The 15,281-nt window shown below is 41.2% G+C and overlaps 1 protein-coding gene across 4 annotated transcripts in view; it reads right to left on the bottom strand.

The window, feature by feature from the left end:
* The window catches only part of Itgb6 (integrin subunit beta 6), a 120,955-nt gene that overhangs the window by 33,574 nt on the left and 72,100 nt on the right, over positions 1 to 15,281 (bottom strand). For all 4 annotated transcript variants that reach the window (XM_051184600.1, XM_051184597.1, XM_051184599.1 and 1 more), the window contains one exon: positions 1,961 to 2,050. In XM_051184600.1, coding sequence (XP_051040557.1) covers positions 1,961 to 2,050 — 90 coding nt within the window. The remainder of the gene's footprint in view (positions 1 to 1,960; positions 2,051 to 15,281) is intronic.

The following is a 15,281-nucleotide window of genomic DNA, read 5'->3' as shown; positions in this document are numbered from 1 at the left end:
TTGTAAATTGTGTGAGCAATTTGGGAATGCAAAGTGAGACATACCCTGGAACAGAGCGAGTAGGGGCATGGAGGGGGTTGGCTGACAGGATGGGTAAACATTTTTGACAATCCACTGTTTCCTTGTTTGCCTAATTTCTTTGAAGTGGTTAGCAGTCAACACTTTTAAGAATATAAAGTTAAAGAAAATGGAATGCATTATAATCCAGTGAAGGACTGCTTAGTGATTCTAGTTGATTCTACACATTAGAACTTTAATTAGTGCATGAGAATGGGGAGGGGGTGTTTCTGTGTGTTTTGTTGGCAGTTCTTCCTGTCTGGAAGAATTTCAAAGATGAGCTGACATGGTGATTAATTTTTGATAGGTGCTAAGAAAGCTGCAATATCTGAGCATTGCTAGGAAGGAAAATCCTCCACCATTGAACAGCTTTTGTGGCTAGAACTGTGCTTCATTCTCTGAAAAAAAAAAAAAAAAAATGATGTCTTTGCCAGGGGCCAGTTTGCTTTCCTTCTTGTTGCACAAGTTTCAAAATCAGTGGGGTGATGTCAAAATCACACTGGAGGTATTTCTCTTTTCAAAACAAGTTTCTTCCCTTCCTCTGAATGCCTGCAGGATACCTGAAAGGAATCTGAGTAAGACTAGCTTTTTCCAAAGCTTCCCAGGTGACTCTGGTCTGTTATTCAATCAAGGAACACTGGCTTTGTATGTACCAAGCATTAGAGTATATCATTACATATGGGTCATGAATGTGCAATTTTCAAACATCAAAAATTTGGAGAATTTAATTCATTCATTATTGGGTAAATACTCTTTGAAGAAAGGCTAGAGCTGTATGATTTCTAAAAGTTTTTTATGCTTGTCCAAATTGGAGTATTATTATTATTACTATTAATTTATTATTATTACTATTAATTTTTCAGTCAGGAGAGGAATATAATATTTAGGATCAAAATAAAAACAGCAGTGGCAACTGGCCATCCGGTGTTGACCAAGTGAGTTAGATAATAGGGACAAAGCAACTTTATCTATATGTCTTTGTTGAGGAGGGGAATTCTGTCCTCGGTATGGCTTCACAAGTCAACACACACACACACACAAATCAATCTGTATCTGTCTTACATCTTTCCCCATTTCTGTGATAAAATACCGTGACAGAAACACCTGAAGGGAGGAATTGTTTATTTTATCTCAGAGTTCCAGGCTACAGTGGGGAGGTCAAGGCTCCTGGAGCTTGAAGGAGCTACCATGTGGCATGTGGCAGTCAGAGTAGAGCCTGCCTCACTTTGCTCCCCCAAGCTCCTGCCCCTCAGGACACCCACCTGAAACTGTGAGTTCAAGCCTAGCCTTTCTCCCTTAAGCTGCTCTTTGCAGGATGTTTTAGCAGAGCAACAGAGAAAGAAACTTAGAACCTTCTGCTGCTCTGGAAATACACAATAGGAGACCTGATACACTGAGGGCTTGGTATGCTTTTGTTATTTTGGTTTGTGGTCAGGTCTTGTAGTTTAGTTTTGTTTGTGTTTAATATTCTTTCTTTGAACCCGTGGAGTTGGTTCCTACATAACTGTTACTTGCTGGCAATTTAGGCTGATTTTTTTTTTTTTTTTTTTTTTTTTTTTTTTTTTAAGCAGAGGAGTTCAGTCATGATTCTGAGTCTTTTCATTGTATAAAAGTTTTGCTGGAGGCCACACGTCTGCAGGCCATCATTCTAAAATAGCCTCAATTTGGGGTCAGGACTTTTTTTTTTTTTTTTTTTTTTTTCTACCTGCTGCTCCATTTGGGAAGATGGGTCAATGAAGTAAATAAAAATCTATATTTTAGCTGCATGAATGCAGAGGGATTTTCTCTGGATGAGCAGTCCTACCAACAAATGGAAGTGTGTTTCACTACCTGCATCTTAGTGTCTAGAAACCAATGGAATGCTGAAAAGGAAGCCAAGTGCTTGCAGAGGGATATAGCATACTTCATAAGCAGAGATGATCAGCTGAAGAATGTTCCCAGAGTCCTTCTGAAGCAGTCCCACTGTGGCTCCAGGAATGAGCTTTGCATAATTCTGTAAATAACAACAACAAAGGACAGGGGATGAGTCAGTTTTGATTGTTCGTGATAACAGAAATGCTAAATGCAGAGTTCCAGTGGCTGTGATTCTCTCTATTTAAAAGCAGGCTCCCTGATGGACCTAAGTTGCCACTGGGGAAATCGAGGAACTGGGTCTGCTATATTCCACAGTTGTGATTTATATTATATCAGAATCAAGTCTCAGGTTCTAATAAGATTTTATGACATCCTTTGTCCAGAAGTTTTGGGCAGACCTCCACAAATGCCTCTTTCTTTACCTATTGTTGCGGAAACCAAATTTTGGTGCACACACGGGAAAAGAAGAAATCAGGGTGTTTCAGATCATCAGGTCTAGAGCTCTTAATGAGCAATCAGCTAGTAGAGAAAGGGAGTGAACTCTTGCATGCTAGCTATTAATTCTTCACTTCTACCTGTAATGAGCAACCCTAACGGGAGTTAGATTAATCCTAGAGTTGATTGGGTTTATTCCTTCCTGCATCACAGTTGCTTAGAACCAATCCTAAGCAGTGTGCATTCTCTATTTACATTGACTGTCCTGAGATGTCTTTTCCACCTGGGGAGGATTTTCATTATGGGTTTATCAACAGTCTAAGCATGGAGTGTGGCCAGGAGATGTGGCATTGGCTAGGAGTAAGTTTTCTAGCCAGTGAACTGTTCTCCTTGAAGTTTTATGTTGTAAAGCTTTATTTTCAAATGAAAAGTGTGTGTGTGTGTGTGTGTGTGTGTGTGTGTGTGTGTGTGTGTGTACGTATGTACAGGTCAGTGTTGAATGCCTTCCTCTATTGTTCTCAATCTGAGTTTTTTTATGCAGGTTTGCATGTGTCTGTAGGGGATGTATGTGATTGTGTGTGTGGAGGCTTGGGATTGATATTAGGAATCTTTCTCAATCACTATCCACCTTATACAGAGTCAAGCTCTCTCACTGAACTCAGAGGTTGTCATTTGGCTAATTAGGAAACCCAGTGTGATTCAACAATTTCTTCCCTCTGCTAGGATTGAAAGCAAGCTTTTAATGTCTACCCAACTTTTCTGTGGATTCTGAGACTCTGGACCCCCATCTTGATGAGCCATCTCCCTAATCCTTTTCACTTGATTTTTTGAGACAGGTTCTGTCACTGGATCTTGAGCTTGGCAATTTGGCTATGCTGGCTAGCTAGCAAGCTGCAGGGATCCTCTGCTTTTGCCTTCTTAGTGCTGGAATTACAGGTATGTGCAGCAGCTCATAACCCTTGTGGGTTTGTTTGTTTGTGGGCTCTGGGGATACGAATCCAGGTTCTCATGCTTGCAGAACCAGCCCTTTACTGACTGAGCTATCTCCATAACCCAGACAGGAAGTTTTCTGACACACGGGTTGTCCGTCCCTATTTTCTTAGACAGAGACTTCCAAGAAGGCATTGGCACTATTTCTTTTTTATAGAAATGAAGTTTTACTTTCCATCTTAGCTACAATTCTACAGTCATCCAAGTCTTCCATAATCCATGGAGAAGTCAAGCTTGGTAGAAAACACCTGGGATTTTGTAACCCTGGGGAGGTCAAGGTGTGAGTTTTGTGAACTTGAGGTGAGCAAGGCCTACACAGTGAGTTTCATGACAGCTTGGTACATATGCAGCAAACAATTTCAAACAAAATAAAGCAAAAATTAAGGAGAGAAATTAATAGATCCTAGGGGCCACCAGCCAGGGGTGGGAACCACCCACAATGGGCTGAGCCCTTGTTCATCAATCATTAATTAAGAAAATGATCCAATGACCCACAGGCTTGCCTACAGCCCAGTCCTATGGAGGCTTTTTTTTTTTTTTTTTTTTTTTTTTTGAGTTGGGAGGGCATTCAGTGAATACTGAACCGCCCATGTTTATTGTTTCAAGACTTCTTATACCCCCATAGAAAGAGGGCAAAAGACTTCTTTTTATTTTTTTAATTAAAAAAAAAAATTCCCTCCTCTAGGATGGCCATAGCTTGCAAAGGGAGGAAAGAACAAAAGAGAGAGAGAGAGAGAAAGAAAAACACAATATTCTCATTCTGAGGGATCATAGCTGTATTACTTTCAATCCTTGTGTATACTGTAAAGTATTTTCTACCTTCTCCTTAAGTCCTCAGTTTCACCTTGACATGTATTTCCTGACTTACTCATCTAAATCTCAGTGTGTGTTAGGTAGCCTTATGATGCTGGACTATAAGAAGAGATAACACCCTATCAGCTGTGGTTTTTTACATTCCTGTGTTACAAAATCAGATGATGGAGTTAAAATTTTGCATAGAAAAAAAGAATAAATAAGCATCAAGTTACACATATAGGGCATCTCTTATAGGTCCAAGGAAATTCTGGCATCCTGTCTGTGCTGGCTTGTTTTTATGTCAGCTTGGTGCAAGCTATAGTCAACCCAGAGGAGGGAACCTTAGTTAAGGTGATACCTCCATAAGACTGGTCATTTTCTTAATCGGTAATTGATGGTCCAGGGCCCAGTTCATTGTGGGTGGTGGGCCTGGGTTCTATTAGAAAGCAGGCTGAGCAAGCCATGAAGAACAAGCCAGTAAGCAGCATTCCTCCATGGTCTCTGCTCCTGCCTCCAGGTTCCTCCCCTGTTTAAGTGTCTGTCCTGACTTCCACCTCTGGTTATGGAAACAGTGGGTTTCGGTTTTGAGTGTGGATTTTGTAACATTCCACTTACTCCGGGGATTCATGTTCAAAGTTGCTAGAATCTGAATTCTCAAATGTGTCATCTGTGGCCACTCTGGTGCTCTATCATAATATTAAAGGGGCCGAGGGCAGCAAAGGCAGGTGGCACTCCTTCCAATCACTTCACATTGGCAAAGGCCTCTTCCATTTCCCAGAGTAAAGGGGAGTTTGTGAAAACAGAGGAAGGCCCTGCTTGGCTGACTCACCTCTTCAAATAAACACATGTCACAAAGGGCCATGAAGCATGAGGCTGTGGTTAACAGCAAATACCTAAAGAGCTTGAATTCTACTCAAGAGGAACCAGAATGTGTGTAAATTTGCCTGGTCCTAGAAGAGAAAGCTGTGGAAACCTTTGTTCCTGACAAAGAAAGGTTTAGATCCTTTTGAAAAGGAATTTCAAGGCTCTTAGCTGGGCATGGAACTGCCACTCTTGAAGGACATCTTAGTATCCCCAAGGATGAGCTGTTGTAATTTTGCAAGCACCAGTTCAAGTGGCTCCAAATTTGGGGTTAATTCTTGACTAATGATGCTGATTCCATCCGCTTCCTAATGCCTAATTACGATCCTGCATGTGGTATGACATTTGGCATTTGGCTATTAGGACAAGTGGTTAACGTTAATCACTCTTGCTGATTGCCACTAGAGCCAGGGTACAAAGGAGCTGGCAGCCAGTAGCAGTAGCCAGTGATGACACCGACAATTATACAGAGGAAAACTATTAATTAATTTTTGAATGCTGATTTTTCCTCCAAAACTATTTCAAATAATTAACCAAAAACATGACAACTTGGCTTAGTGGTCTAACACTGTGAAAAATTATACTTTAAATCTTTACTGTAAGTGTGTATCAAATGCCTTTCCTTCATTAAAATCTTAAAGTGGTGTTATAAATTGTTGTGATTAAACATGTTTAAAGTTAGAAAAAGCACAGCTTTTTTGCATGCTGATGAATGACAGCCCTATGACTCAGACAGATGACGCTGACTCCTGGCATTAGCAGCAGTGAAGGTCGTAAACATGATGGCACATGAGCTGATTAGCAATGCAAAGTCCCACTCTCCATTACCCTCCTGAGGATTATCCTAATTACAGATTCTCTTGGACCCCCCTGCTATACCTCCCAGGAGTTCCTGAGTTTGCTTGAGCTTTTGGATCATCTGAGTTTTCTTACTTATTTCCATCTCTTAAAAAAAAAAAAAAAAGTGACTGGTTGTTTAACAGTGTGTGTTTGCAAGGGGAAGGGGTCATTCTGCAGTCAGGCATCAGAGGACAGTGCCTGAATGAACACACTCTGACCTCCTCTTCAGTGGTGTTTAATGCCTGGCTGTCACACCCATTTGGCTAAGAGCAGAGGAATGTATAATCACACCCATGTCACCTGTGGACTGATATCCGGTGGCTTTCCCCTCTGACAGACTCTGAGCACCTTGGTAAGCATTCCTGTGCTCTGGGAGGGCTCTTAGCACTCTGTCCTATTAGGGACAGCTAGCAGGTAGCAGGATGCCCATTCTTACTCTGGTCCACTTCCTGTTGACCTCTCAGGAGCACCCCTGACTTTTAGGTGGGTGTTTACATTGACTGTCCTATTTCTGGTCATCTTGATTATTTTTTTTTTGCCCTGACTCAAGCCTGGATCCTTTTATTTTTATTTTTTTTTTTCCAAGACAGAAAGCTACATCTCTGCATAGCTCTGGCTTCTAGCCCGGATCTCTAACACCTCTGAGCTCACTGGTGATCATTTTCTAGTTAACCACACTGCTCATGTCTATTGTTAGATGGTGGAAATCAGAAGTCAACCCTCCACATGTCAACTGGAAGCTTTCATAGACAATTTACAAAACACAGTGCTTAGAACAGCCACTGCTTGCATCCCTTTGGGCTCTGCCTTTGTTCAGTCTTTTCTAAGCAGACTCCCTAGGGTGTCACCCACACTATGACTTTATCTTATGCTCAGCACCATTTTCATCTCAGCATTGTTTATTTAGCATTGCATTTATAGCCTATTTCAGTGTTTCTGATCTTAAAATATACTTGTTAAATATAGTTAACTGAAATGTATTTACCAGAGTGTTGGCTCATATTTAATCTCATCAAATCTCACAAAGATTTTTTTCTTACTTCCTTACCTATTTTTACTTACTTTTTCCTATTAGCATTATCCCCAAACCATATCTTTCTCTCTATAATAGATATATATAGCATATACACAATTAGTATACAGTTCAACGGTTATTTAAAAGTAAGCAAGTATAACTACCATGATAACTTTGAGGTCAATTATAATTCCCTTGTAGTGCTGTCAATCATGACTGTGCCCTTCAAAAGTGTAACAACTTCGAGTTGTTATAGAATCTAGAAGAGAGATATTTGTATCAGTTACTTTTTCTTCAGCTGTGGAAGGAAGGGTTCATTTGGGCGTAAGGTGCTAGAGACATAGGAGTTCATCATCATCATGGCAGGGAGGCAGGGCAGCAGGCAGGCAGGCATGACAATGAAGCTGCAGCTGAGAACTCACATCTTCAAGCAGACGAATGAGAATAAACAGATGGTAGGGCAAAGCCTTAAGCTCTCAAAGCCCCTTCCCCTCCTGAGGCATGCTTCCTTTAGCAGGGCTAAAGGATCTCCTAAGCCCCCTTAAATAGTGCCACCAACTGGGACCAAGTATTCAAATGCATGAGTCTATGGAGACCTTCTCACTTAAACCACCACAATCCTTATGGGTTTGGGGTTAAAAGTAAGGTCCTAAGTAGAACACAAAAATCACTACCCAATGAGAAGAGTGATAAATAAGACTTTAGAGGAAGAATTCTATCTATAGATCTGATGTAATCCCCATCAAAGTACAAACAAGTTATTTTGTAGCTCTCAATACATGGATGCGAAAGTCTGTAAGAAGAGGAAAAAGGGCCCCGAACAGCCAACTAAAATTGAGAGAGGAAGCTAAATTCAAGACTTACTAAAAAGCTGCAGAACTCAAAAAGGATGGTTTCGACAAATAGATCAATGAAACAGAATAGAAAGCCCAGAAACCAGCTGACGTAAATAAAATCAATGAATCTTTCCCAAAGAGCAAGAACATTAAACGAAGCAAAAATAGTCTTCTTAGCAAATGGTACTGGGACAACTGTACACCCACAACCTCCTGCCCACGCACACACAAAGAATCTAGACATGTATACATATTACACCTTCCATAAAATTTAACTCCTAATGGGTTACCAACCTACTCGAAAGATGAAAAAAAAAAACATATCTCATAAAAGACATTATAGGAGACAATCTAGAGGCCTTGACTTTGGGCCTCTACAATACCAAAAAATTGATGAGCTAATCAATGTAATGAAGACAATCCCCATGTGTGAAAGACAATTTGAAAGAATGAGAAGACAAACCACAGACTGAAGGAGAACACTTTCAGAGGACACATCATACAAAGGCTTGTTACTTATGAGTACAAGGACCTCTTAAAACTCAACAAGAAAACAATCTTGTTCTAAAAGGGGTTAAAGGCCTGCCCAGATACCCCACCAGGGAAGAGATGCAGACAGTAACGAAGCACCTGAAAATCCACTCCGTGTCATGCCATCAGGGAAATACAAATGAAACCACGGTGAGATAAACCACAGTGAGATACCATTGCACTCCCACTAAAGAAATGAAGCCTGTGACACTGACATCAAATGCTCATGACAGTGTGGACTCCACACCCCGGGGAGCAATGGGACTCTCATTCATTCCTGGTGGGAAGGTAAAATGGTGTGGCAACTATACACAGTAAACAGTTGGTTCTTCTGTTTCTTCTTCATAAACGGACAGTCTTCATGGTAGAGTAAGAGTCTATGTGTGACATATGGTAACTAATTGTGCCCCCAATGAGCCAACTTCCAAGTAAGTCTGTGGTAAGGGGAGTTCCATCTCTGACATAGGCTTCTGGGGGACATGATTCAGAACACAGAGCTGTGGTCCTTCTGTTCCCTTTTGCCTTACACCCTTAGTTGAACTGGGCAGGCAGTACCTTGCCCAGACACCGTGGACTACATGGTAGAAGCAGACTGTGGCTCTCGGCCAATGTTCCTACCTTCTGTTAGGCTGTCATGGGAGGGATGGGTACAAATGCCAGCAGCAAATGAATAGGAATATCTCATTAGAAAGTTAAGATCTCAGTGATTTTAGAGCCCTTCCCTACCTAATGCAAGCAGAAAAGGACTGCGGTCATCTCAAACTCAAAGGGTGTATCTTAGAAGAAATGTAGGAAGGAATGAAAGGGTGGGGTGGGGTGGGGTGGTTCCTAGGAGACCAGAACTCTGTTATGTCTCTAGTCAAAGAAAAACAGCTCTTTTTCCAGTAAAGCCTTGCTTCTGTGGAAAAGCATGGTTCTTCCTGAGCTGGGGCCTGGGACAGCTGATGTAAATGGTTCTGAAGGCAACCACTGGAAGGGTCCCTCTCCAGGGGTCTTTCATTCTTGTGGGTTTTATTTCTCTGGTTCTCATGTTCATTATCAGAACATGCAGGACTCCCAGTATTGTGCAAAAGTTTACACACACGCACATGCTCACACACAGACACACAGACACACACACACACACACACACACACACACACACACACACACACACACTATTCTGCTACTAGGACACCCAAGATTCCAAGAAGAACATGTAATTGTTTCTGGCGAAAGGGTGGCATGACTGTCTTCCTCGGGGTTGCATGATATCTGCCTTGCCTTCAGGCTTTCCAATGTCAGCATTCTGGAGGCAGGCAGGATGGGAGTGTGCTAATTAGATCAGGTGCTTGATCTTGAAGTCTGTACCAGCAATGACTAGGTAGTCAGCTTTGGAACTTTTGAGCACTACCTGTCTCTCTCCCAGTCTGCCCAGAATGTAATTATCTTGTCAGCCTGAAGCCACAGCACACAGCAGAACAAGTATTGGGGAGCAGCCACCGTGATAAGGAAGAAACAGTGGAGCATGATACAAACGGTTAGGAGACCAACAGGCATCCGGAAGGGAGAGTCTGAGAACAAAGGGGCTGTGTGGAGTATTTGTTTTGGAGGACACTTCATAGCTTCTCTTAATGAGATTAGTGGCCTGCTTTCAGAGGCAGGGGGCATACTTTGGCTACAGAAGGCACATCCTGGGTCCCTAAGCTTTAGAAAGCCCTTTTAAAATGGAAAGGGAAATGGGCTTCCATGACAGCCTGTGTGCTCTGCAAACCAATGGGCAGGCAATCAATCTTTGAAGGGTGACTGGAAGGAAGGTTGGGCAGGGAACGAACAAGAAGGTAGCAAGCAGAAGGTGTGTAAAGACTGGCAGAGCCAGGAGCCCCTACAGGTCAAGTGTTGTAGATGGTTCACAGCAGCAGCATCTCTTTGGAACTTGTCAGACACGCTAGGTGTGGACATAGGAGACATACATGTTCATAAGGTGCAGAACGGATGTTTAGACAGAGGAAATGAAAAGTCGCCAACTGCAGTGTCTGTGTCCAGAGGTGTCAATTTAATCGGATTAGCATATGGCCTGGGCATTGCATTTGCTTTTTAAATTTTTCCTAGGCAATTCTTATAGGCACCAGTGACTGAGACCCATGGGTAAAGAATAGTCTGTGACTTGGAAAATAAGGGCATTACATCTTTAAGACTTATATGTATAAGTCATAGGGAGTATTCAGCCTGACATACTCTTATGACATCTCTGTTTTGCCAAAAGATGGTATTCACGAACCTGCTTCCAGCGCCTCTCAATCTCTCCCTGCTTCACTTCAGTCACTCCAAGCCAACTGGCTTTTGAACATTTTTATTATGTTTCTCGTGTATCCTGAGTATGAGCTGTTTACTGCCCCAGGGCCTTTGCACATGCCTCCTCTCCATGCCTTCTCAACCTTCTCATTGCTGTCTCAACACCTCATGGATGGAGCCCTCCCATCTCAGTCTGTGCCTTTAATTATTCTTCATTGCTGAACACTATTCCTCCTTCATCAGCATATTTAAAAGTCACTCTTGGCTATTTATTCATTCATGAGTTGTTGTTGTTGTTGTTAGTAGTATTAGTAGTAGTAGTGATAGTAGTAGTAGTAGTATTGTCTCCTTTCCTTCAATAGACTACACCCATGGTTACAGAACCTGCATTTTATTCTCTATTCCTCCAATGTCTAGATCTGTTCTTGGTAATTATAAAGCAAACAAAAACTTGAGTGTGTGAAAAATCAAACTATGACCTATGGTCAATTATTGACCTGTGCCTTAGGGTTTCTATTGCTGTGAAGAGACACCATGACCATGGCAACTCTTACAAAAGAAAACATTTACTGGGACTGGTTTACAGTTTCAGAGGTTTAGTTCATTATGGTCATGGCAGGAAGCCAGATAACATGCAGGCAGACATGGTGCTGGAGAAGGCGCTGAGAGTTCTACATCTTGATCCACAGGCAACAGGGAGTGAACTGTCACACTGCTTGGGGCTTGGGCACGTATGAGACCTCAAACTATACCTCCACAGTGACACACTTCCTCTAACAAGACCACACCTACTCCAACAAGGTCATACCTCCTAATAGTGCCACTCCCTATGGGCCAAGCATTCAAACACATGAGAGTCTATGGGGGCCATACCCATTCAAACCACCACAGCCTATCATCTATTTTTGTAATAACAGAAGCCCATGGATCTTCCTATAGTATGGTAGAGTTGTATGCCCATGACTCTCAAGGCTTAGGTGACCATCTGACTCTTAGTAATTAGGCTCCCAGAGAAAATAGAGCATGCTGAGTTTTTATAGCTTGAAACTTAGATGTCTCCTACAGACTCATGCTTTGAACTTTTTTTTCCATGGTTGTTGGTACCATTTGGCAGGGTATGTGGAACTTTTAGGAAATATTGGAGGGGGTCAGGTGGGAGGGTCAGAATGGATGGAGGGGCTGGCTGCCTGAAATAAGGCACTAGGGAGGGGCCTCTGAAGGTTGTAGCCAGCTTATAGTTTCTGCCTTATCTTGCTTCCTGGTCCTCTATGATGTAAATACTATTTCCAAATGCTCCTACTACATGGGACTCATTCATGCTTTCCCTACCAAATAACTCTGTCTTTCTGAAACCTGTTTTCTCAGGAATTGTCTTCACAGTGATATGAAAGCAACTAACACACAAGCTATACTCGAGTCTCATTAGAACAACAAACAATTCTTTCTGAGTAGCATCAGTAATGCATGGGACATGTTTTTACTAAAAGAAATATTTGTTGTTTATTTGAAATCTAATTTTAACTAGACATTCTATATTTTATGGGCAAAACTCTGTCAATCTTCTAAAATAAGTGTTTAGCCCCTGAAATAATGAATACGATATGCCCAAACTATTCAAATTCAACAGATGCTTTTTGAAAAAAATTTTTTCCTGTTTACTTTCTGAAGATTCAATATTGCAGGGGCAACAAAATATTCAACTGTTAGAATTATTATTAAGCACTTTGCAGTACATTTAAAGTTCCTTCTGATAACTGTATATGAAATTAAAATATATATATACTATTCCCAAGCTTTATGTCCAGTGGGCCATCAGTTTAACTTACTCCCTTGGGTGGATGCATTAGTGAGTGTTTAGAAGCCAGTTCCAAGTGGGAAAACAGTTACAGTTAGACCAGTTAGACTACTTCATATGGTCATCAAGTCAGGCGAGCACCCTGAGTGAACCATTGGGATGTACCTATCCCAACAGTGGCACACACAGTAGCCAGGACAGCCATGAGAACACCCAGAGAAAGGCACATTGCTACTTGTGTCCACAGATAGTGGAGTTCTCAGCCAAGGGACATGGTTAGTGATGTGAAAATAGATACTAAAAACATTGAGTTGGGTTTATGAAAGTTAAAATATAGCCTATGCAAAAACAAAAACAAGCACATAGCATGTGAATATGTGAAAAAGTAAGTCTCAAGGGGAAATGACTTACCTACACAGTTTTGGGATTAATGGTAAGAGGGAACAAATATTTTATTTTGTTTTACTTTCAGAAATACTGAGCACTGAACTCAGGGGCTGAATGATACTAGCAAGTGTTCTACCATGGGGCCCTCTTTTTATTTTTATTTTGAGGCATGCTCTTCAAAGTTGCTGAGACTGGCCTTGAACTTGTGACCCTCCTGCTGCTGCCTCTAACTGAATAGGATAACAGGCCTGTGCCACCAGGTGTGACTCAGTTTGTTTTTATTTTACAGCAGAAAGCCTATAACTATGAAAATCCTTAGGCTTAGAATATTATAGGATAACCTTGATTTCCATCTAATGTTATTCTTGTTAATAAAAGTGATTAATGTATAACTACAGACAATTTAATTCTTAAGCTTTTCTAAGACTATAAACATATAAACTCATTTTAAAAATGTGAACATGCTTAATATGTACAGTACGGTAGTGACTATGTTAAAATATGCAAATATATGCAAAGGAAGGGGAAGGAGGACTTATTCTAAAGTGTCAGCAGTGGTTAGCTGAATCTGAAGGATTGGTTTATGAGTGATCCTTAGTTTTTCTTCCAGCTTTCCATCACTTCGCTGCCTCCCTCCCTTTGGTGCAAATGTTGCATTAATTTTATAGTTAGAAAAAAGAGTAGCTTTGTTTTGTTTCGTTTTGTTTCTCCACACTTTCATACTGCATTGCTGACAGGAGAGTTTCCAATACAATAGTAACTTGGACAAACTAGGTACCACAACAATGTCACTTCCTTGTGACCCAGGGGCCTCACTTAGAGATGTGTGGATGGGTGATGGAGAATAAAAGTGTAGGGATGGGCACAGCGACAACATTCACTGCACAGTTGCATATGACTCAGTACTCAGTGACAGAAAAATGAGGATGGGGTCAACTGACACTCCAGGCATCTCCCGGGGTTAGCCTCAGACCCAGACTATGGAGCACAGCAAGGTCAATGTGCTCAATGCCACAGAACTATGCACTGAAAAATGGATTAAAATGCTAAAGTTTATACCATACGTGTATTTTACCACAACATGAAACTATAACAAAACTACTCCCCTCCCCCCAGGCCATTAGAATTAATTCCTCTTTCCCCAAGATCAATCTTTGGCTGTTAAATCTTGTAGGTTATTGAGTTCAGTTCTTCAATCAGGTAAAAAAGAAAGTGGTAGAAATTGAACATACATAATGAAATGTGCTGGCACGTCATGAGTACAGAATCAGTTATGGATGGCCCTATATTTTTGGAGCACAAAAACAAGTATAAGAATGATGGACACTGAGTTCAGGATCCTGCTCGCCTCACAGAAAGGAAGAGGGAGAATAGAGATGGGGTGTTAGTCAGTGTGCAATTGCATAAGATGTTTTCCTTCTTCGAAATGAGCCAGTATGGTGACATTACTAGATTGGGGGAAACTTACAGTGGGTAGTCCACTGTTCACTGTATACACTGCTTTTCTGTATGCTTAAATCGTGTCAAGAATGGATCTATAGCCTTGTACACCCCCATCCCCATTTGTCTCTTTATTGGAACCAGAGCTTCTAGATGGGGTTTAGATGGCAGTCCAAAAACATCTCCAGGCCTCAGTTCTCACCCCCAGAAGGTAAAAGGCTAGGAGGTATTATAGTGTGCTATTGTTGGCATTGAAACCAATCTCATGATTGTCAACTAATCTGCTACCTCTTCTAACAGAAGTGATGAATAGATCAAAACCACTAATTGACAGAAAACATCTGAACTCACTAGCAAAATTCTACCAGTCTCTCCATCTTTTTCTGTCTCCTCTCCCCTGGGTCTCTACAAAGTTCTCATCTTATTTTTTAGGTTAATAATTGATTTACAAATTTATTAGTGATGTGTGAGATTTCTTGAGGCAGACACTGTACCATATTCTTATGGTCATAAACTCTGGCCTGGTTCCTAGGAGGTGCTCAAGAGATATTTGATGAATGAATGAATGAATGAATGAATGGATGGATGGATGTGTGATTATGTAGTAGTGGCATCCTTGTCAAGTGATACACTAGACATCCTAGGTGTTACGCTAATCTTCAAACATTTAGACTGTGTAGTGACAAAATCTCCTCTATGGGAAGACCTCGCAGGGGATCTCATGAAGGCTCTATTTCAGACCCATGTCTTTTCTTCTATGTTAATGTTCTGGAGTACAAGCCTTTGGTTTCTTTAAGAGAAAAGTCCTAAGAGTTAGCTAACAGTGACTACTGATGGTTGGGCATAGCTGGGATTTACTAGTTAGCTTTATTCAATAAATGCCCAGTAATCTTCGGACATGAGTTTTATTTCCAAATCCTCCCTCTCTGAGGGAAGTTTCAGTTAATGAGGAAAGTGTAGGCAGCTGGCTCTCCTCAGGCTTTGTTCCCAGGAACCATCAATTAAGGAGAAATCAAGTCTTCCCGATTACACTTGAATCGAGAGCAATTTATTAACTCCATGGCGATGTCACATAATCGTGAAATTGCCTTTTACCCCAGACAATTTTATTTGCATTAAAATCCCAAGTTTGGAATACCCAATTATAGCATGAGATTGAGAGGATAGGGAA

This window comes from Phodopus roborovskii, unplaced genomic scaffold (assembly GCF_943737965.1).
Source record: "Phodopus roborovskii unplaced genomic scaffold, PHOROB, whole genome shotgun sequence".
In the NCBI taxonomy this organism is placed as follows: Eukaryota; Metazoa; Chordata; class Mammalia; order Rodentia; family Cricetidae; genus Phodopus; species Phodopus roborovskii.
The sequence above is the reverse complement of the archived record's forward strand: the minus strand, read 5'-3'. Positions and strand labels throughout refer to the sequence as shown.